The sequence below is a fragment of the Cnephaeus nilssonii genome (genome assembly GCF_951640355.1).
Source record: "Cnephaeus nilssonii genome assembly, chromosome: 2".
NCBI lineage: Eukaryota > Metazoa > Chordata > Mammalia > Chiroptera > Vespertilionidae > Cnephaeus > Cnephaeus nilssonii.
The window spans coordinates 20437146-20457780 of record NC_137073.1 but is presented as its reverse complement, the minus strand read 5'-3'; the positions used below and the strand labels follow the sequence as shown (position 1 = coordinate 20457780).

At 58.5% G+C, this 20635-nt stretch overlaps 1 protein-coding gene across 5 annotated transcripts; it reads left to right on the top strand.

The window, feature by feature from the left end:
* Nucleotides 1-7054: 7054 nt before the first annotated feature.
* CARHSP1 (calcium regulated heat stable protein 1) lies at nucleotides 7055-19476 on the top strand. Of its 5 annotated transcripts, none has more exons than XM_079785070.1 (5): nucleotides 7055-7181; nucleotides 14692-14856; nucleotides 15096-15194; nucleotides 15473-15595; nucleotides 17430-19476. In XM_079785070.1, exons 2-5 carry the CDS (start codon nucleotides 14699-14701, stop codon nucleotides 17590-17592), a joined length of 543 nt encoding a protein of 180 aa, XP_079641196.1. In that variant the 5' UTR covers nucleotides 7055-7181; nucleotides 14692-14698; the 3' UTR covers nucleotides 17593-19476. The 5 variants fall into 5 exon arrangements, with proteins under 5 accessions (XP_079641196.1, XP_079641195.1, XP_079641194.1 ...); XM_079785069.1 differs by lacking the exon at nucleotides 7055-7181 and adding an exon at nucleotides 7367-7541; XM_079785068.1 differs by lacking the exon at nucleotides 7055-7181 and adding an exon at nucleotides 13390-13966.
* The last annotated feature ends 1159 nt before the right edge of the window (nucleotides 19477-20635 follow it).

The following is a 20635-nucleotide window of genomic DNA, read 5'->3' as shown; positions in this document are numbered from 1 at the left end:
TGGGTGTTATGAAAATTCAGTGAGACAGGTTGACCTTGCTGGCTGATCCTTCACACATGCCTCCTTTCTGTTTGTTCCGTCCTGCCCCCGGGCGTTTGCACTTGCTGTCCCTGTGCCAGGAGTGCTCTTTCCCAAGATATCGCGTGGTTCACTTTCATCGTCAAACTCTCAGCTCTCATGCCACTCCTCATGGAGGGCGGCCAGAGACCCTGGGCAAGAGGAGCCACCCACACTCGCCCATAACTACCAGGTTCAGTTTTGACACGTTACCTCTGTCTGGAATTCACTGGTTCATGTACTAGTTTACTTCATCATCATCCATTACCCTCAAAACGTCAGCTCCATGAGGAGAGGATCCTTCCCGATTTTGTTCACAGCTCTCTCCCCAGTACCTAGCACAGTGCCTGGGACATAGTAGGTGCTCACTAAAGATGTGTTGAGTGAGTGATGAATGAAAGGAATCCATATGAAACACTGAGCCCTGTGCCTGGCATGTAGAAAGCTTGCAATGAGTTAGCAATTAGTAATAGTAATAACCACGACAATAATAAATTAAGAAAGCAGAGTCATGAAAGCCAGAGCAGGGGGCAGGCCATCCTGGGAAGGGAATGAGCCTGGTGTTGGCAGCTCCCCTGGTTCTTTCTTGCTGTGTGACCCTGGGCACTTTACTTACCCTCTCTGGGCTATGCTTTCTTCTAGAGAAATAAGGAAGACTCTGAAGCTGGGCTGCTTAAGGGGAAAATGGGATGGGACATTTTTCCCTTCCTGTTCATCCTCTCTTCCCAGAGGGCCTAGCTCCCAGGGAGGCGATGTGATGAGGAAGGAATCCAGAGGAATGAATTGTAACTGCAATTATTGGGCAAGTGTGTGGGGAGGAGGAATGGGTTGCTGAGGGGCCTGGGCTTTACCTGGATCCCATCCTCCCTTCTCCTCCTGCCCATCAGTGAGTTTCCACCTGTTCCAGGTGCGTGGGGAGCCGGGAGCCCTGGGTGGGGACCTGCTGGGTCACACGGGCGTCCCCTAACCTCTCTGGGTGGAATTTCCAGCTCTGCCAACCCCCTGTCTGCTTTCTCTTCCTCCCAGCGGGGAGCTGGGCGGGAGGTGAGTGAGCCTCATGCTTACTCAGGGGAGGGAGTGAAGGGAGGAGCCCTCCTTGCCTGGGCACCAGGGGAGCCCTCTCCCTGGAGAGCTGGCACCCCGGGCGGAGGAGGGTGACAGTTACCTCTTCCCGTGGTCATCCACCCCTGCCCCAGCACTCTCTGACACCCCCACCCCCGAGGCCTGCCTGTTTCTAGACCGAGAAAGCGCTAGGGGTCTGGTCTGACCCAGGAGCTGTGTGATGGGAGGTGTGGGTGTGCATGTTTCCATCTGTGGTGTTTGCATCTGGTGGTGTGTGGGGAGATGTGTGTGTCCATGAGTAGCTGCGCGGGCTGTTCATGTGGACGCAGGTATGTATGTATGTGGAGGCGTGTGTGTGTGTGTGTGTGTCTGTGTCCATGTGGGAGGGGTGTGTGGAAGGAGTGTCTGGGTGTGGGGAGTGCTCACACGGGGGTGGGGTGCTCCTGGGTCCATCTTCCCCCCCTTCAGCCAGCCACCCCTGGAGCTCACCCCGAGCAGCTTCCAGCTACAAGAGCTGCTCACATGGGGTCAGCCCGGGTGGACCAGGGCTGAGGCAGGACCCGCTCCGTCCCGCGTCTCCCCACCAGCCCAGGGTGAAGTTCTCAGCTCCCTCTCGCCTGCAGGCTCTCCCAGCACAGTCTCACAGAAGGGAAAACTGAGTCTTATGCCTGGTCCCTCATCGGCAGACCCTTGTTTCTTCAACATGAGCACCTACTATGTGTCAGCCTAGGAAACCAAGCAAGGCAGACGAGGTGCCTGGCCTGGGAGCTCATATGTTAGTGGGGGAAGCAGATGCCAGACAACCATATGGGGAGGAGAGTGAAACGATGGCGAAGACGGGGGATGGATGGGACAGACTGATCGGAGGGGCACTGCCTTTGGCTCAGGGTGGGCAGAGGGTCCCCTAATGGGGTGTAACGGCCAGAAAGAGGCATCCTGGGAAGAGTGCCCCCAGATCTGCATGTGGGCAGAGTCTAGTCACTCACCACCTGTCCCCAGAGCCTGCACACCTAGCTCAGCACAGCTGGATGGGGCCCTCCTCCCCCTTCACCAGAATGTGTTCCAGAAACACACAGTGGCTTCCCGACACGATGGGAGAACGGGGAGGAAACAGGAAGTGACGCAGAATATTTGTCTGACCTGAGCAGCAGGCACTGGGCAGAGCAGGTGGGGCAGGCGGGTCTGGGGACGATGTGTCGGTTCCTCCGTGGAAACACATGCCGTCTGCTGGGATGGTGATTGTGAGGGAGCCTGCGCTTGCGTGGGGCGGGGGGACAGTTCTAGGAGGTGTCCCACTGACGGTGTGGGGGGCGCTGGAAGCTGTTCTCTGTGGGTGACTCTTCATTAAGACTGCACTGCCTCGCCTCCACAGCCACGGCCCCTGCTCTGCCCGCCAGGAGTGACCCCCCTCACCCCCCGTCATTGGGATGATTGTGGAGGCCCTACCACATGCCCGAAGCACCCCCTTGGGGGTGGCAGCACCTCCCGGAGCTGGGAGGGAGGGAGGGGGGATGGGACGTGGCCTTCAGTTCTGCTGATCCTCTGCCTAGAATGCTCTGCCCACCTGTCGAGACTCCATTTGGCATTTCCTGCAGGAAGGCCTCCGGGAAATCTCGGACCAGTTCACTCCAGTTCCCGGGTCAGCATTTCTGTGTTTGGAGAAGATGAAGGGGCGCTGTGGGAAATGGCTTCATGCACGCACCCATTCGTGCATTCAGTCACAATTCAAGCCTGCTCGCAGGGACTCTGTTCAAGACGGGGCACTGGAGGCGCCTGCTGGGCCCGATAGGTGATGTTCTGTGTTCCCAGAGCTGTGGCCACTGGGAGACAGAAATGAACTGGTAGGCAAAGTGATGAGAGGTTTAGATGAGAACTCTAAGGGGAGCCCAGAGAGCTATGGGGCTCGCTAGACAACGGTGTTGAGACTCTAAGAGATGAGAAGACGCTCCTTTGCCTCTCCCCGTGCTGCTGTGTGACCCGGAGACCACCAGAGGCCAATGTTAAAGGATGACGGAGCGAGGATGCAGGAGACACCCAAGTCTGAGGACTGCAGACCTGCTGTATCAACCGAGGCCCAGCAACTCCAGGCCTGTTTCACGCGGCACAGATAGCAACCTCCACCTCGCACCAGCTTCTTACTGGAGCTTTCTCATATTCAGCTCAGTCAAATCTGGAGTGTTACAGCAGGAGAGCTGGGATTTACTTAAAGAGCAATACGGAGTCACTGGAGGGTTTTGAGCACAGGAGGGACATGGAGACTATTTATACATATATAAATAGTTTCTCTCTTTTTTGTTAATTCTTACCTGAGAATATTCCCCCCCTTTTTCTAAAAAAATATATTTTATTGATTGTTTACAGAGAGGAAGGGAGAGGGATAAGAGTTAGAAACATTGATGAGAGAGAAACATCAATCAGCTGCCTCCTGCACACCCCCTACTGGGGATGTGCCCACAACCAAGGTACATGCCCTTGACCGGAATCGAACCTGGGACCCTTTAGTCCGCAGGCCGATGCTCTATCCACTGAGCCAAACCGGTTAGGGCTCCCCCCCTCCCCCGCTTTTTTTTTTAGAGAGAGTGGAAGGGTGGGTGGGGGGAGAGAAAGAGAGAGAGAGAGATGGAGGTAGAGAGAGAAACTTCGATGTGAGAGAAACACATTGATTGGTTGCCTCCTGCACACACTCTGACCAGAGCTGGGGATGGAGCCTGCAACCCAGGTATGGTGCCTTTGACGGGGAATTGACCCTGAGATGCTTCAGTCCGGGGGGGGGGGGGGGGAAGACGGGGGAGGAGGAGGAGGGCTGTTACTCTAACCATTGAGATAACCAGCCAGGGCTAAAGAGTCTCTTCTTGACCAAACTTTAGGCTGGCTCCTTTGAGCCCTCTGCTTGACCTTGGGCTCCTGTCTTTGTCCTTGTACAGTCCAGTTTTAGCAAGAGTTCTCTCAAGTTGGTTTGGCTAGAATCCCTCACCCTCAATACCTGGTCACCCTTGATATTTGACCAAGTTCCTCATCTCCCACCAACCTCCAGGTGATGTCAGGCCTGTCTTCTGCAAGAATCCTGCTAGGCCCACTTAGCCAGATGTACCCCCCCCCCCCTCCCACTCACACACACACACACACACTGGCTTCTTGAGTATAAATTTCCACTTTTCCTTATTGTATTTGGAGTTGAGTGCAATCTCTCTCCCTTGCTGCAAAACCCCACGCAGTACTCCCTATATGCCGGAAGCCAATTCCAGCATGTCATAATTACAAGAGTTTCATCAAAAGGTTGATGAAACTTAGGGGCTCAACAAGGGCTAAGTCACATATGTAATCACCTATTGGAATGGCTAAAAGGCACTTACCCCAAACCTGAATAGGATGATTGTTTGCTGTCAGACAGCTCAGGGCATCTCAATCTACATGTTATTGCCTCCTGTTGGCCAAACACCTGAACAGCTGTAGGCTATTCCCCAATCTGACAATGCGTCTGTACCCTACCGTTGGAAGTGTATTATCTCCACCTTGCCTTAGGACAAAGTGTGTTAATAAAAAGCAGGGGTCCTGAGACAAGGAGAACTAAGAACTTAGAACTTTAGCTCCTTTAGCTAAAGCTCCTCTGACCCCCAATGCCTTTCAAAATTATCTTTCGTCTCTGGACTCTTATTTAATCTACGCACAGCCTTTCTCCAGATTGCTGATCCCGGCACCTATACCTATCGTGATAGTCCAGAATAAAGTCTGCCTTACCAAGTAGCATGACTATTTTTTTTCTTTTAAAATGGTTGGACTTTGAAAGATCACTCTGGCAGCTGCACAGAAAATTGGAGTCTGGGCATGAAATTTGGGGGAGGCAGAAGGGATGGGTGGAGGCCGCTGCTCCCAGTGAGAGAGTATAGGCCCAAGTCACAGTGAGAAGGAATGGGGACAGGAGATTGATGGGACTTGCATTTTGGAGAGAGGATTCTCCACTTCTTCCCAGCTGTAAGCCCTTACCTGGCTGCCATCACTCTTAAAGATGAAGCTCCCTAATTGAGATCCATACATTTGGCCCATTCTGGCAACTGCCATCTCATCCCACATGCCCTGTCACCTCAGGGCCTTTGCACATGCTCTGGTAGCCTCTCTTGGGAATGTCCTTTCCTTTGTTTAATTCCTGATCTTCTGGAAGATCTCAGGTCCATTAGCACTTTCCAGAGAAGCCTCTCCCCCAGCATGGTGCCCATCCCTGCTGTGGGTACAGTGGGCTTTTATACCATTGAGTGGTTACCGGTTTAACACCTGCCTCCTGTAAGAGTGTTAATACTCCAAGGCGCAGGGCCAATGTGAGTTTTCAGTCCAGGGCTTGGAACAGAGTGCATATTCAATAAGTATTTGTCAGATGGCTGGCTGATTGGCAGATTGGTCCTCATGGGGCAGAAATAGGCCAGACCTCTTCATTAGCTATTGCCTCAAAGTCTTGCACGAGGCCAGTAATAGGAGCCAGGGCCGACATGTGGACTGATGTCACTGGCTGCAGGAGGCTGAAACCATGGCAACTTGGGAGAGAACTCCTCCCTCAGAGCAAGTCTCGTCTGATGGGCCTGAGGGCGGGACACTCACTGGGCTTTGCAGGCTTATCCAGCCTACCACACGACATCCTGGTGATTGGTTATCGGTTATCAACCTGCCTGCCACTTCACCAGGCTGCAGCTCCTCTGGGGTGGGGACTGGGCGGGCACTTTTTATTTCTGGGTGCGCAGCGCCCGACCCAGAGCCTGGCATGGACAACACACCGTGAGTGACTGCAAACTGGAACTGCCCCAAACTAGGACGTGAAGTCCTGAGAGGCGTCAACTGACTGAGAGGCTGAGAAGGGGTTTGGGGAGAGAAGGAAGAAAAAGGGACAGCTTTAGTCTCTTCTGGCTGCCGTAACAAAATACCACAGACCGGGCAGCTTCAACAACACAAGTGCATTTCTCACAGTTCTCGGGGCTGAGAAGTCCACGTTCAAGGTGCCAGCCTACTTGGCTCCTGGTGGAGGCCCTCTTCCTGGCTGAGATAGCTGTCTTCTCACTCTGTCTTCAATGGTCTGCCTGTTCCTGAGGGGAAGGAGAGAGAGATGAGTGGCAGGCAGAGCTGGTGGGCTCCTGCAGAGACCCCAGGGCCACCTCACTCCTGGGCCCTGTGGTCCCAGGACAGTTGCAGGCTACCTCCCCACTTCCCTGCCCTTCATCTACCACCCCGAGTCTGAGCTCAGGGGCTGTTTCAAACTTGCGGTGACTTGGGGTAGGTCACTCCTCTCTCTGTGCTCCCGTTTCCTCTCCAGTAAAAGGAGAATAACACCTTTTACCTCCAGAGTCAAGGAGGTTTGGCTCAGTGGATAGAGCATAGGTTTGCCGACTGAAGGGTCCTGGGTTCAGTTCCCGGCTCAATCTCCGGTGTGGGGCCTGCAGGAGGCAGCTGGTCAATGATTCTCTCTCATCATTGATGTTTCTATCTCTCTCTCTTCCTTCCTCTGGGGGGTGGGTGGGGGTGGGGGGTGGGGTTAGAATAAAACGAATAAAAAACAAAACAAAGTCAACAGCTTTCCCTCGTTTTCTTTCTTTGCATTTTCTGTTTTCCTTTCCTCCCCTCGGTCTCTCCATTCCTGTCATTCCTCCATCTCTTTCCTAGAGCGCTCCAGGCCCATCCGGATTCCGGAGCGAAGGTCAGATGGCGGCCGGGCCGGGCCCGCTGGGTTAGGAGACGGACCTGCAGGCGCCAAGATGGGATTCTCCCACTTTTCAGGGGACCTTTCCGACCGTGGGGCCAGCACAGGCAGGCACTGCCCTCCGCCCCCGCGCGGGGGTAGGGGCGGTGTAGTCCTCGGCGTGCGTCCCGCGCTCCCGCCAGTCCTGCGCGGGGACACAAAGGTCCGTCGGAGCTGTCCCCGCCCGTCCCGCCCCCGCCGGCCCAGGCTCCGGCGCCGCTCCATTGGCTGGCAGCCCCTGGGGGCGGGGCCTCAGCGGGCCCGCCCTTCGGACCACGCCCCCTCCGCAGCCTAGCTCTGGCAGACGGAGCCCAGCCGTAGGCGGAGAGGAGCGGGTCGCCAGGTAGGGACCTTTTCCGGGGACCCCGGGAGGGTGTGGCGGGGGCCCCCGACCGGAGGCGCGGAAGCTGCCTGGATGGGACTTCGGCTGCTTTGCGCCTGTGCTCCCTTCACCCCCCGGTTGCAGGGTCTCCTAGCTCGCCGGCAGGGGGCTCGGGGCTGGGACTCTCGGGCTCCTAGGAAACCTCCGGTCGCGAGGCCTGTTTGGGGAGAGCGAGTTCCTCCTCCCCGGGGAAGGGTGGGTGTGGCAGCGGCTGGAGGGACTGGGAGCCGACGTCGGGTAGCACTTCCCGCCTGGCCACCTGTTTTCTGCGTTTAGGGAAGCCTCCCCTGGCTTTCGTGCGTGCGCTGGAGCGTGGATGAGGTGACTGGTGGTGCGGTGGGGCGAGACGCGGGGGGCGCCGCTCCGGGAGGTGGGGCGGGCCGCGCCAGTTGCGGGTTCGGCGGCGGGACCGCGGCCAGGCCCGGCCGGGGAGCCGGCCTGGCGGCGCGCGATTGGCTGCCTCGGGGGAGGAATCGCCGGGCGGTCGCCCAGTGTGTTTGCGCCCGGATGGGGGGCCCCTAGGCGGAGCCGAAAACTTCACCCGCGTCCGCAGCCTCCCTCCCCGCTGGCCTCGCTGGCAGCCCGTCTGCAGGCCGGAAATGAACTGTTCTTTTTCGATTTTAAAAAAGGAAGCCCCTGATCCCCCCCGCCCCCACCTTTCTGGTGTTGAACTGTGTGTGTTTATTGGGGTCGGGGGAGCGCAGATCAGCCCGCTCCAGGCAGGGCCTCCGTTCTCATAGGCGGGGGTGCCTCATTGCAAACTGGGGTCTCCGGGAGCCTCAGTTTCCCCTTCCATAGACTGGGGATATAATTTTTTTCTACCATAAGGCAATGTGTGAGAATGAAGGGAGATGGCTAACCCATTGCCCGGAGAAAGGTTAGCGACTGTTACATTTTTTATTTGCTATGTTGATATTTCTCAGTCCCTTAGCCCCTAGTCATGCTCCATCCAATCCGTTCGCCAGGGGAAACTTGTAAAAACAATTGGTTTAAATCAACCCCAGGCTTCAAATGGTCCACTGATGTGCCCATTATCATCTAGTGCCAAACTTCTCAGCAGAGCTTCCTGCTATCTTCCCCTGGATCTTCCCCACCTCTCTCTGTGCCTGCACCCCCCCTCCCTCTGGGCCTTTGCCCCTGCAGATCCCTCTGCCAGGAATGACTTCCCCACTCCTGAAGGGATCCTGCCCCTCCTCCAGGCCAGGGCCTCCCCACCTCTGCTGCTCCCCTCTCCCGGAGCCCTTGGTGACTTCCGGTTCTCAGTGCTGGCCTGTCTGCCCTCCCCCCGACCCCCCCACTGGCCCAGCAAATCCTGAGGGGTCCCTGGGGCCTGGGGTGGTGTTGAAGGGAGGGTTCCCTTGGGAGGGGACCGGTTTTCTTTGTCCCGCTGATGGCAAGGTCAGAGCGCTTGGTTTGTGTCCCGCCAGCAGGGACAGGAATGGGAGGGATCCTTCCAGATGGCCCCGTGCCTGATAGTTCCACCGTGAGCAGCTCAGCTATCGTGGACCCAGCCCATTGTAGTTGTCCTGCACAATGTCCCTAGGCCTGGGAGGCGGCCACTGTTACTGTCCCATTCGACAGATGATGAAGCTGAGGCGTGGAGCCGTGAGGTCACTTGCCAGGGTCACAGAGGGCATGAAGAGCAGAGCGGGCCTGAAGCAGGTCTGCTGCCAGGGCCCAGCGGCAAGGATGGAATTCCCGAGTGCGTGCAGCGGGGTGCGGGGTGCAGAGCGGGCTTCCGTCACCAGCAAGGGCTTGGGCTCTCCCAGAAGGGCTGTGAGGGTTGAGCTGGGCTGGGCCGGGGCCTAGGTGGTCAGGGCTCTGGGTGACCATCTCTGGGCAGGGTGGGGTGGGAGCCCTACTGGGGGTCAGGCGGCCGTGCTGGAGGGCCCGCCTCTGGTTCCCAGCACACTGGTCCTGGGATTTGAGACCTCTTCCCAGCACTCGGGCCCCAGGGGGCAGGCGCAGGCCAGCTGGGCTCAGCCTGGGATGGGGCTCAGCTGTTCTCATCCAGCCCCTGACACTGGGGCTGGGGCTACACCCTCCTGCCCTGTTTGTATTTTTCTCTTGTTGCCACAGCCTCTTGAGGCTCCCTTCATTCCCTCCCCCCCTCCCCCAGCTCCCTCATCCTTCAGCTTGACACTTTCCCTCTACCCTTCACTCCCTACCCACTACTCCCTTTTCCTCCCTTCGCCTCCCCCCCTCCCTTTGTCCTTTCCCCATCCCTCCCCCAGAACCAGGCTCTCTTTGGAACAATGAAGGGGAATAGGGCTCATTGTGGGCCCTCTGGCTTCCTGGGCCCCTCTGTCCTGCCTCAGCTGACCCACCTGCTAGGCCTGCAGGCCCTCAGTTCTGCCAGGCTGGGGCTCAGCTGGGGTGGAGGTGGGGAGGAGAGGGGAGAGAAGGGAGGGTGTCTCTGCCTCAGTTTACCAGGATCCCAGGTACACTGGGATAATTTTGTGACTCATCTAGAGCCTCAAAACCCACCACCCACCACCCTGCTTCCCTTAACCACCAGCTCTGCGGGCGCTGTGTTCCGTGGTCCAGCAGCATCTGCCTCCCTGGGTGCACCTTAGAAATGCAGACTCTCAAGCCTCAGCTCCCAACCTTCAGAATCAGAATGAGTACTTTCACTCCATCCCTGAGATTCATGGGTCAACTAAAGTGTGAGAAGAGCTGGCTTAAACCTCTCTGTGCCTTAGTGTCCTTATCTGTCAAATGGGCATGATAAAAGTGCCTCCCCTGTGGGGCTGATGTGGGGGTGAATCTAGTTGATGTATATAAATGCTGGCACAGAGCCAGCATAGAAGACAGTGGATGGTGGACATCACACCTTCACTGCCTCCGTGCCCCCATTCCCGGTTCTCCGCTCCCCTATCCCCTGCCCTTTATGTGGGCTAGTACTCATCCTCACCTGCCAGCAGTGGCTTGGCCCTGGGGCTGGGCCGAGCCACTGCTTGATGTGGTTGGTGGCTTTTAGGCTTAGAGGGCAGGAGGTGGGGGACGGCGGTTAAGAGGAGACCTGTAGGGTTGGATCTCCAGCGTCCAGATCTGTGGGCTGAGGAGGAGCCTGGTGCCCAGTGGAATTCTCAGAACCTTCCAGGAGGACTTGCATGGCCTGTGGAAAATTCCCAGGCTATTTTGGGCTGAGGCCCCCTTCTCCGCCCTTTCCCAGGGTAAAGGCCCTGGTGACACACCTTTCCCTGGGGACCCGCAGGGTGGGAGTGGCTTCCTGGCTTCCCTACCTTTAGGTCCTGGGTTCCCTCTCCTGGCTGGGCACTCTTCAGAATTCGGGGGTGCAGTCTGGGGAAGGGGGAGTATGGCCAGCAGCTCACCTGGGACCACCTGCTTTAAAAATACAGCCCCTCACCCACACTCCCCGCCTCCGCTTGCTTTTTCTTCATAGCTTTTCCACTGTTGGATGTACTGTGTGTTTTACCAGTTTACTTATTAGCTGTGGAGCTTGGGTAAGTCACTTGATACTTTGTCCTCAGTTTTGCCATCAGTGAAATGGGGATGAAATGAGCTGAGATGTGCGAACTGCTGAGAGCACTGCTGGCCCCAGTTCTCTGTTCTTGTTGTCCTGGTGGTTGTCGAGGGCAGGAATTTTGCTGTCCTGAGCTTCATTCCTGTACATGGCGGGCGCCCAGTAACTCTTAGTTGACTAGGAGGCAACCTTCTTCAGGGTCCTCTGGTGCCAGTGTAGCACCGGGGTGTGGGGGGCAGGGTGAGGCCCACCTGGCCCACGGGTGTGCACACCCTGGCAGTGACAAGCCTGGGCCATAAGCCAGAGCAGGCACACTTGTATGCCTGCGTTCAGACGCACAGATGGCTCCAGAGTCATGTGTGAGCACACATACCTGTGCACACTCATGTCACAGATACACAAACACATGTGTGCACAGAGCAGCAACTGTGACAAGCCTCGGGGATGATATTTGGTCTGAGTTTGCTGCGGGCCCGAGGCCCACCCCAGGTGTGGCCTTGAGCCTCTTGCCAGCCTGAGCATCTGCTTGCAAACTCCTCCCAGCTGCAGGCGTTGGGGGAGGGTGCTAGTCACCCCGAGTGGGGCTGCCTCCCTCAGGGATGCTCCAGGGCTACCCCTGGGACCACAGTTGCCCAGCGGGAAGCCTGGACTATGCTGGTGGGGGGGCTGGGGTTGCTGAATGCACGCGCGCACACGTGTGTGTGTGTGTGTGTGTGTGTGTGTGTGTGTGTGTGTTGGGGGAGGGGGGCAGCAACAGGGCCCCAGAGCTGGCTCTTGGGTGACTGGCAACTCCCTCCCCCAGCTGTTTTCCTTACAGCTGGACTTTGACCTAAACTGAGGCCTCCCCCACACAGAGGCCATTCTCTCCTCCTCCTCCTCCCTACCAGGCCCAGTGGGGGTGGGGGTGCGGGTGGGGGTGAGGGTGCTGGCCCTGGGCCAGGCCTGCTGCAGCTGCCCCAGCTGCTCTCCAGCTCCGATGGGCCATGAGAGGCGGGCGGGGAGGTGGTGATTAAGGCTCCTGGGTCTCCCAGGCCGGCACTTCCCTGCCCCCTCCCAGTCACTCTTGCTTTCAGTGCCTGAGTTTCTTCCTGTGCCAGGTGAGCATGAATGTGGCCACCTTCTGCGCACCGTGCAGGGGCCGAGCACACCGGGTGCACGGTCAGCGCCAGCCAGGCTTCGGGTCTGGTGCTGGGTAAGGAGGCTGGGCCGTTCCCGGACTGTCTCTACAACCCTGATCTGTGGCAGCCCCAGTGCTGGCCCTAGAGACCCAGAGGGACCCCGGGCTGCCCTCGGGTTGCTTACCCCACAAGGTCATGGGCTTCTGACGGCATCTCTGAGGGATTGAGTGTATTGGGGGAGTTGAGGGGGTGGGGTGGAGGGAGAAGGGGGGCCCAGTTTGGCCCGGTTCATTAACCCAGGTGGAGAAGGGCTTGGCAAGGGGAATGGAGACAGACAGACAGACAAATAGGTGTGAAGAAAGGAAGACACATGGGGTGATGCTGATGATGCCCAAGGCTTCCTGAGCTGTCCTGCCCTCCCTTCCACCCCACCTCCTGTCTCTTACCTTCTCCATCCCCAGCAGCCACCACATAGCCTCTTTGCTGGCCTCGGTCCTACCTGGGCCCCTGCCGACCTCAGGACCTTTGCACAGGCATCCCCCGCCTCTGCCTCCTTCTGCTTTTCAGATGGTTGACTCGTATCCTTCAGGATCCAGCTTGTAAGCTCGTTAGGGAAGCCCCCCCACCCCCCCCCCCCCGCACCCTGTTCTTTTTATCTCCTGTGTATTTTTACCAGCCCTTTTGGAAATCTCCGTGATCGTGTTCATAGATTGATCTACCTGTTTATTCTCTGGCTCCACATTGAGCCCTGTCTCCAGTGCCATGGATAGGGCCTGGCACAGGGCACACATTTGTTGAATAATTTTATGATGACAATTACACAACAATTACAGCTGACACTTATTGCTCACTTGTTGGGGGCAGACGGTGTGCTGAGCGCTCAGCGTGCATTATTTCATTTCAACTGCATGATCCTGTTGGGAAGTCAGGACTAGGATCATCTCCATTTCCCGGACTTGGAAACGGGAGGTCCAGAGAGGTTAAGTAGCTTGCCCAAGATCGCACAGCTGGCAGGTGGCCCCTGGAATTGGAGGCAAACTCCTGGGTGTTTAGAAGATAGCTCACATTTTAAATGTGAAGTGAGACGTGCCTGACCCGGAGGAAAGGAGGGGGATTACAGGGGGGTTATATGCCTTTTCCACCGCACGCTGGTGTCACTGAGCTACTGTGGTGCCACCTGCTGTCCTGGGGGCCTGAGTGAGGGCGGGGCGGGGCCCTCCCTTCTCTGGGCTGGCCCCTTCCCAGAACCCCATGCGATGGAACATTCCAGGACTCTATGACCTGTGCTGGTGGGTCACGCTGGAGCCCTGACCCCCAGCCTAGCAGCCGGGGCCTTTTTGAGGTGGGGGCTCCCCGGACTCCCGGTCCTCCCTGGCCGTGGCTGCCGCTGAGAGAAGGGTCAGGAGGTAGCTATGCCCCGTCCTCCAGAGGCCAGCTGGCTCCCCTTCTCAGCCGGCTAGAGCCCGGGGCTGCGGGGGGAGGGGTGGGGGGTGGGGGGGTAGTGGTAGGGAGCGTGGGGGCAGAGATTTTGTTTTTAGGGGAGAGGAATGAGGCCGGTGCTTGGCGGTTTGGTTGGGGACAGAGGGGACCTTGCTGGGTGACTTTGAAACCTTGGTGCCCTACGGCCACATAGTGACTAGAAATGAGGGACGCAGGGTGGCTGCCTGGGGGTTCAGATGGTCCGCGCTGCTGGTTTTTCTCACGAGTAGCTGGAAACGTGGAATTAGCTCACAGTGTACATTTGAAAACCCCGTGTGAGGCACTCCTGCCCATTGGGCCGCTTCCGTCCCCGCTCCGTGTGAACTCGGGTGAGGTCTGGGCTCAGGCTCCTGGCCTCCCTCGTGGCCTTCCGGAAGTGGAAGCCCGAGCAGGCGCTCCCCCTGCAGATGGGAAATTCATCCCATGAGGGGAAGGGCCTTACCCAGGCCCTCCGGCTCCTGGGCTGGGCTCTTTGTTCTTGACCTTGAGCCAAGGCCACGTTAGAGAGGGCGCCTTTGTAGTCACCTTGTGGTGTTCCTTGGGCACAGCGGGCCACATCCGGATCTTGGCAAACCGTCCCGAGCAAGGCAGCCCTGTGGAGTGCACTCCCCCAGCCTCCGGCGCCTGGTCCCACCCCTGATGCATGTTGGGGGATCGCCGAGGTAATCAGTGGTCCTAGCAGCCTGGTGACCCAGACGGGCGGGAATTCACTTGGAGCGCCGGGTCTTTGGAAGGGGCTGGTGGACATGCTGCCTTTGAGGTGGCCCTCGATGCCGGCTGGTCACAGCCCTGGCATCCACACTCGGTGTCTGAGCCTGTCTTTGGTTTGTGCCCCAGAGTTTCCTGGATGAACACTGAGCTATTTCTTTTGCCTCCCCCTCCCCCTCCCCTCCCTCCTCCCCCCTCCCCTGGCGCTTGCAGGGTCCAGAAAATGTTTCTCAGGCTGGAGTCCTGGTCTAGGGGCTGGCATAGAGCAAGGCCTGCCTGCCTGTCTCCGAGCCCCCTCCCTCCCTGGCCCCTCCCCTCCCTTCCTGTCACAGTATTTACTCACTGCCCAGGTCTGTGCTGGGCACTGAGGGCACACAGGGGACCGACGCCGTCCTTGTCATGGGTACCAGCTGGCCTTTCTGAGCAGCGCGTGATAGAGGGAGGCCAGGCTGCTGCAGACCCCCGGGGGGGGGGGGCGCCTGACCCGCTGGGCCCGCCAGCGTGTCTGTGGAGGAGTTTGTGAGACGTGGCTGTGACCTGCATGCTCAGGGAGCTCGGGCCTGCATTCCACAGCGAGAGGAACGGGTCTCAGATGGCAGACTCCCCGATGTGGGGGTGGGGATGCATCCGGGGCCTCCCTGCGGGGTGTGAGCCCCTGAGAGCCCCCCTCTCTCTCCAGGTCAGCCATGTCATCTGAACCTCCTGCGCCACCACAGCCCCCCACCCACCAGGCTTCGGTCGGGCTGCTGGACACCCAACGGGCCCGCACCCGCTCACCATCCCCCCTCCGGAGCAATGTGGTCCCCAGCCCGCTGCCCACCCGCCGGACCAGGACCTTCTCCGCGTGAGTCTCGGGCTGGCTGGGGGAGGCTTCCAGAGGCTGGTGGCCGTCTCCGTGCCTCAGTGTCCCTGTTTGTCACTGGGGGAGACGTGGGGTTGGGGTCAGGGCGAGAACGGGAGAGTGCCTTGCGAACTCTGGAGGGCGCGGCCCCAGGCCCACTGGAGCCTGTCGGGAGCTGGGGCGAGGCCGCTGGGGTCGAAAATCGCTGGCCTTTAACCACACAGAGCCTCTTCCCTTGTCAGACCTCAACTTCCTCAGCTGCAAAATGGGGACAGGAGCAGGGCTGCCGCGGTGCTGCCGAGGACGCACACGGTGCCCGGCAGATGCAGACCTCAGGCCCAGTGAGTGGAGGCTGCTGCTCTGATTGATTAATGACCTGTTGTCAGCTTTTAGTCTAATACCCTCCTTTCAAATGGGGAAACTGAGTCCTGAGAACAATTGCCAAGGTCGTCAGGGAGTCACTCTTACTGGGTTCTGTGTGCATGGCCCCCAGAGTTGTGCCAGGACCTCCGGGGCCACAGCTGTGGGCAGGGCTGGGATGAGCTGGGTGCGCCCCAGGAGAGCGGGTGTCTGTCTGAAGGGCTGGTGGGCCCCCTCACACTCCCTCCCCCCCTGTCAGGACGGTGAGGGCCTCGCAGGGCCCCATCTACAAAGGAGTGTGCAAATGCTTCTGTCGCTCCAAGGGCCACGGCTTCATCACCCCGGCTGACGGCGGCCCCGACATCTTCCTGCACATCTCCGAGTGAGTGCGGGGTCGGGGCGGGCGGGCGGGCTGGGCGGGCCCTGTCTTGGTTCCTCAGTGGCAGGGAGAGTATGTGACCATGATGGGTGAGGGGGTGAGGCCAGGGGGTGGGACCCGGTGTGGCTGTGTTCAGGGGTGGGGTTGTGAGACTGCACTTGGTGCTGGTGTATCTGATGCTGCAGGTGACAGTCTGCGTGTGCGTGTGCGTGTGCGTGCGTGTGTGTGTGTGTGTGTGTGTGTGTGAGTGTGTGTGTGTGTAGAACCAGGGGGGTGTGATGGGGCTGAGTGCCCGAGTGTATCTGGTCTGGTGGATGGCGAGGGGCGCCCCTGTGTTTGTCCTCAGGGTGGTTTCCTGCCCGGCCCCTCTGATCCGGGAAGTTGGAGCTGGATCCTTTCTCTAGTCACTTGCTCACTGACGACGTCCTTCCTTCCTGAGTGTCTGGAAGCCCTTGGAGGGCCCAGGGCGGGGCCCGCCCATGCAGGCCCCGGCGTCCTGCGGCCTGTGTTCCACTTCCGGCCTTCAGCTGTGTGGGGATCTGACCCGGCACCCTTACCCCACCCCACCCGTTGGCCTCGGCATCCCCTGATCTTTCTTTTCAGTTTGCGGGAAAGTTGTGCTCTGCTCAGGCTGGGGCCAAAGTAGGTTTACAGTGGTGAGTGCGCAAAGCACGGCTTACTCTTGTATTGTTATTTATTAATTATTGCGTTGTTTTCCATATGAAGAATGGTAAACCTACTTTTGCCTCACCCTGTATACAGAAACCGTGTATTTGAAAATAGGAACCCATTGCAGATGTCGCCCTTTCTTTATTCCCCCTCCCACTGCTCACACGGCAGGCCTTACTAGCAAGTAGGTCCCCTGTACCGCGTAGACCTAGGATGCTAAAGCAACGCATCACGTCTGTGAGTGCATACGTGGTGTGCATTGCCTCTTCCCGGAAAGGGCTTGTGGTGGTTTACAGGGATGTGCTCAGGGCGTCACGAATCAGTGAGTGAGGAGCGCGGGGTGGGGGCAGGGAAGGAAGAAGAGGTCCCGGTGCCGGTCCTGCGGCAGGTGCTGCACTGCACCCTGAGCTTCCTGGTCGCCACAGGGAAGAGGGAAGCTCCATTTGCTCTGTGATTCTTTCATCGAGGCAAACCAGGTCTGGGGGAGCTGGCTGGCCCTGGGGCTCCAGGGGATTTGTGGGGTCTCATCAAGGGGGCATCAAGATGGGCACATCACCCCCAGGGGTGGGATGGCGACTCATGTCCCGTAGAAAGCGAGGGACTCTTCCAGGGAGTGGCCCCAAGGGAGAGGACCCTCCTGGAACTAGCTGTAAGCACAAAGGATCTTTCTGGAAGGCTCACCATTGCTGGGGAGGTGAAGAGCAGGTGCAGCCTGGGTTCTCAGGTGATGCCGTGTGACCCCACAGAGGGCGTGCTGCCGGCGCCTGGGAATCCCTCGACCAGGCATCACTCATCCCCCGTGGGGCCACCTCGTTTCTCTCTCTGGTTCAGACTGGCTCCACGGCTCTTCTGTCCAAAAGGCCCCGGGTCGCCCACGCTTAGCACCTCCAGGCTGAGCTCCTTCTGTCTCAGCATCAGAGGTCCCAGGGTGGCCGCTGATTGGGTGCGGGGCTCCGCAGCGGAGGGAGGGGGCAGTGGAGAGGCTGGGGCGGCGTGGCACCGCTGAGGCCTGGTGGCTCCCTCTGACGGCAGGGGGCGGGGCGGGAGGGGCAGGTCCCCTAGAAGCCCGGGGCGGCCCTCTGACCAGCGGGGGCCGTGTCCTGGGCGTGGCATCCCTCGGCTCGGCTCGTCTGAGTGCTGGGCCTGCGTGCTTCTCCCCACCCCGCAGCGTGGAAGGGGAGTACGTGCCGGTGGAAGGCGACGAGGTCACCTACAAGATGTGTTCCATCCCGCCCAAGCACGAGAAGCTGCAGGCCGTGGAGGTGGTCATCACCCACCTGGCGCCGGGCACCAAGCACGAGACCTGGTCCGGCCACGTCGTCAGCTCCTAGGAGCGGCCGGAGCACCCCTTCTCCTGGGCTTGTGGGAGACGGCGGAGAGGAGGAGGCAGGACCGGACTGGAGAGGACACTCCACTGCCCGCGATGCGGCTGCAGAGCAGGGAGCGTGGTCCCTTTCAAGTATCTCCTGGTGGAAGGGGGTCGGGGGCAGGCCCGGGGTGCCTGGGCCACCAGCACAGCCTCTGACCATCACAACAACCGCACCATCTGAAAAGTATTAAAAGCATTGAACAAGGAGAGGCGCCCGGCTGGTGGCTGAGTAGAGGGTGCAACCCTCGCCCCGGGGGTGGGTCCGGTGGTGTTTCTCCAGCCCACAGAGTCCCTCATCCCCATCCCCCTGGGGTTGGAGGCTCAGGACTCTGCCGGGTGGTGACACTTGGATCCTGTGTTTCCCCAGCGTGAATTCCCACCCAAGCGCCCCCTTCCTGTGTCTCCAGGCCCTGGGCACAGCAGGCTTTTGGATTCTAGGCTTGGATGGTTCCAGGGGAGCTGGCTTCAGGGGGCAGGGGTGGGAGGGTCCCAGGAGCCTTTGCAGCAGGAGGTGTCACAGCTGGGGGGTCGGGAAAAGTTTTCCCAGGAGCCCTTAGCCCTCCACCTGGGAAAGCCGCGCTGAGAGCTGAATTCTCACCCTTAGAAGCCTGGTCTTCTCCACCTGCCTTCAAGCTGAGTGATTACGGCCCAGCAGCCATTGCACATCGCTTGTTACTTAGGTGGTGGATGGGGAGGGAGGAGGGAGCGTAGAGGGGAGGGTGTTAGTTTTAAAACAGACCTTTCTCCTGATCCTTCCAGAAAAGAGTAAGTAGCCTGTTTTCTGACAGCCTGGTCAAGTCAAATGTTGGAGAAATACTCATTGAGCGAAGGGGTTGTCTTGAAAACAGGCGTGGAGAAATGTTAGGAGTTTTTGTTTTTAAAGTAACTGCCGCTCTCACCGGAGCCAGCTCTGTTTGCGCTTTCTGCCGACATTGCGAGCCTTTGTAGCTAGTTCCAGTAAACAGATCTAGGATTGTGTTTGCTGTGCTTTGGTTTGGCTGTAGTTGTGATTTTTAAATAGAACTAGCTGGGCAGTAGTTTGAAATATGCGGCTGATGTGGAGTCAGGAGTCCATTTGTCAGCGTGGAAAGGGAACCTTTAAAGCTGGCTTTGGGCAGACAGGGTGTTCTAGACCGAAGACCGAAGACGGGGCTTTGGGGGGGCGGGGGGGAGCAGTCCCGGCCCCGGCCCCCAGGTGTCTGCGTTCTGGGGACGCTTTGTGTTCAGCCTGGGGACGGCCTCGTCGGAGGGGTGGGAGGCTGGAACTGCTTGGCTGGCGCAGTTGTTTGAACACCAAGTGTGTGTGATGATGTGTGTGCAGTGAAACACCACGGTTAAGGGACCCCCTCTGCCTTTTCCTGTGCCCCCTTGCACGGCTCTCTGCCTCCTGCCTTCGCCTGCTGCTGGGCCCAGGGTGGCCTCTTCCCGCGGGCCTCGGGAGGCCTTGGCAAAAAGCCCAGGTGGCCCCTGGAGGCTGCCTGGCGGGCACAGGCCACACTTCTGGAACCACTTCTGCCAGGAGCCCCGTCTTTTGTGTGATCCCCCAGACTCCGCCTGCCAGTGGGTTGGGATTGGATCTGCTGTTTGGAGGTGACCTGTGTGTGTGGAATCCTTTGCAAATTGCTCCTGCAGTCCTTCCTGTGTGACCAGCTCTTCACTGGGTATTCCAGAGCCGCACGGTGTCCCCAGAGCTGGAAGGGACGCCCTCCCACTCAGTCCCAACATACAGAACCTGCTCTGGGCTCTGGAGGACTGAGGTGTCGGTGACCGAGATGGGAGTTGCACCCGGCATTCCTAAATCCAATCTCTCCTCCCACCTTCCTGTCAATAAAGGTTGTTTTGTGCACGGCTGTGTGTTGTTTGTTAACGAGGAGCTGGCTGTGAGGAAGCTCTTCCTCGGAGCCGGAGGGTAAGGGCGGCTCCCCACACCAGGCTGAGTCATTCTACTTCGCAGCTGGTTGTTTTGGGGTTGAGTCAGAAAATGGGATCATACCTTTTCCCTTAACTGTCAGGCTCAGTGTAGGAAGCTTAGAAGTGGAACGTGGCTTTGTGACAACAGCAAGTGCTACTTGGTCACTTGTGGATGGAAGCCCTGTGGATGCGTTTATACTTCGGTCGTGTGAGGCTGAGCCGTGAGAAGTGTTTGGTTCCCAGGAGGGCGGGAGGAGGTGAGGGGCTGGGCTGGACCGGCAGGGCCGCTCCGGGCGGGTCTTCACGTGTGTTGGGCTGGGAAGGTCGTCCTGGGACAGTCTTTCTCAGGGGAGGTGGATAACGATCTTTGTTGGTGCAGAGGTGAACATTTTTATTTTAAGGCTACATTGATTTTCAGAGTGTATTAGGAAAGGGCCTGGCCGCGTAGCTCAGTTGGTTAGAGCGTCATCCCGATACGCCAAGGTTTTGGGTTCGATCCTAGGTCAGGGCACATATAAGCAACCAATGAATGCATCAATAAGTGGAACAACAAATTGATGTTTTCCTCTCTCTCTAAAAACAAACAAAAATACTAAGTGTATTGGGGAAAATTAGGACCAGCCCATTGAACCTTTCAGGGAGAGGCCAAAGCTCAAAACTGTGAGATTGTGGGCATGTTGCAGGAAGAGGATGTTACCCAGGTGGCTTGAGGGAGGCCTTGGCAAAAAGCTGCAGGTGATACTGGGAACCAGCTGCAAGTGGGGGGTGGAATGAGCTCCAGAACCTGAGTGGGTGCTGCAGAGGGCAGCCAGGTGGAGGGGCCTGGAGGCTGCCAGGCCTGAGATCAAGGAGCACTTCTTGGGGGAAGAGCAAGAGGAAGCAGTTCTTGGAAAGGAAGTGATTCAAAGCCACCTACGCCCCGCCCTTCCTGAATCCACATCTGCTCCCCACAAGCTGCCGCAGATCTCGCTGCCTCCAGTTCCTCCCGCAGGGTCAGGCTTAGGCTCCTCAGGAGGCTCGGAAGGCCTTCCTGGAGGCCCGGCTCATGCAGCACCTGGTGTGCCCTGCACCCCCGCCCCGCACATAGGCCTTTC

What these genes read in the sequence shown, in the direction of transcription:
- CARHSP1 (XM_079785068.1), top strand. Translation starts at nt 13,944, where the DNA reads ATGCATGTTGGGGGATCGCCGAG. An exon ending in AGATGCAGACCTCAGGCCCA is followed by an intron (nt 15,195 to 15,472) that starts GTGAGTGGAGGC and finishes CCCCCCTGTCAG; the next exon opens with GACGGTGAGGGCCTCGCAGG. An exon ending in ATCTTCCTGCACATCTCCGA is followed by an intron (nt 15,596 to 17,429) that starts GTGAGTGCGGGG and finishes CCCACCCCGCAG; the next exon opens with CGTGGAAGGGGAGTACGTGC.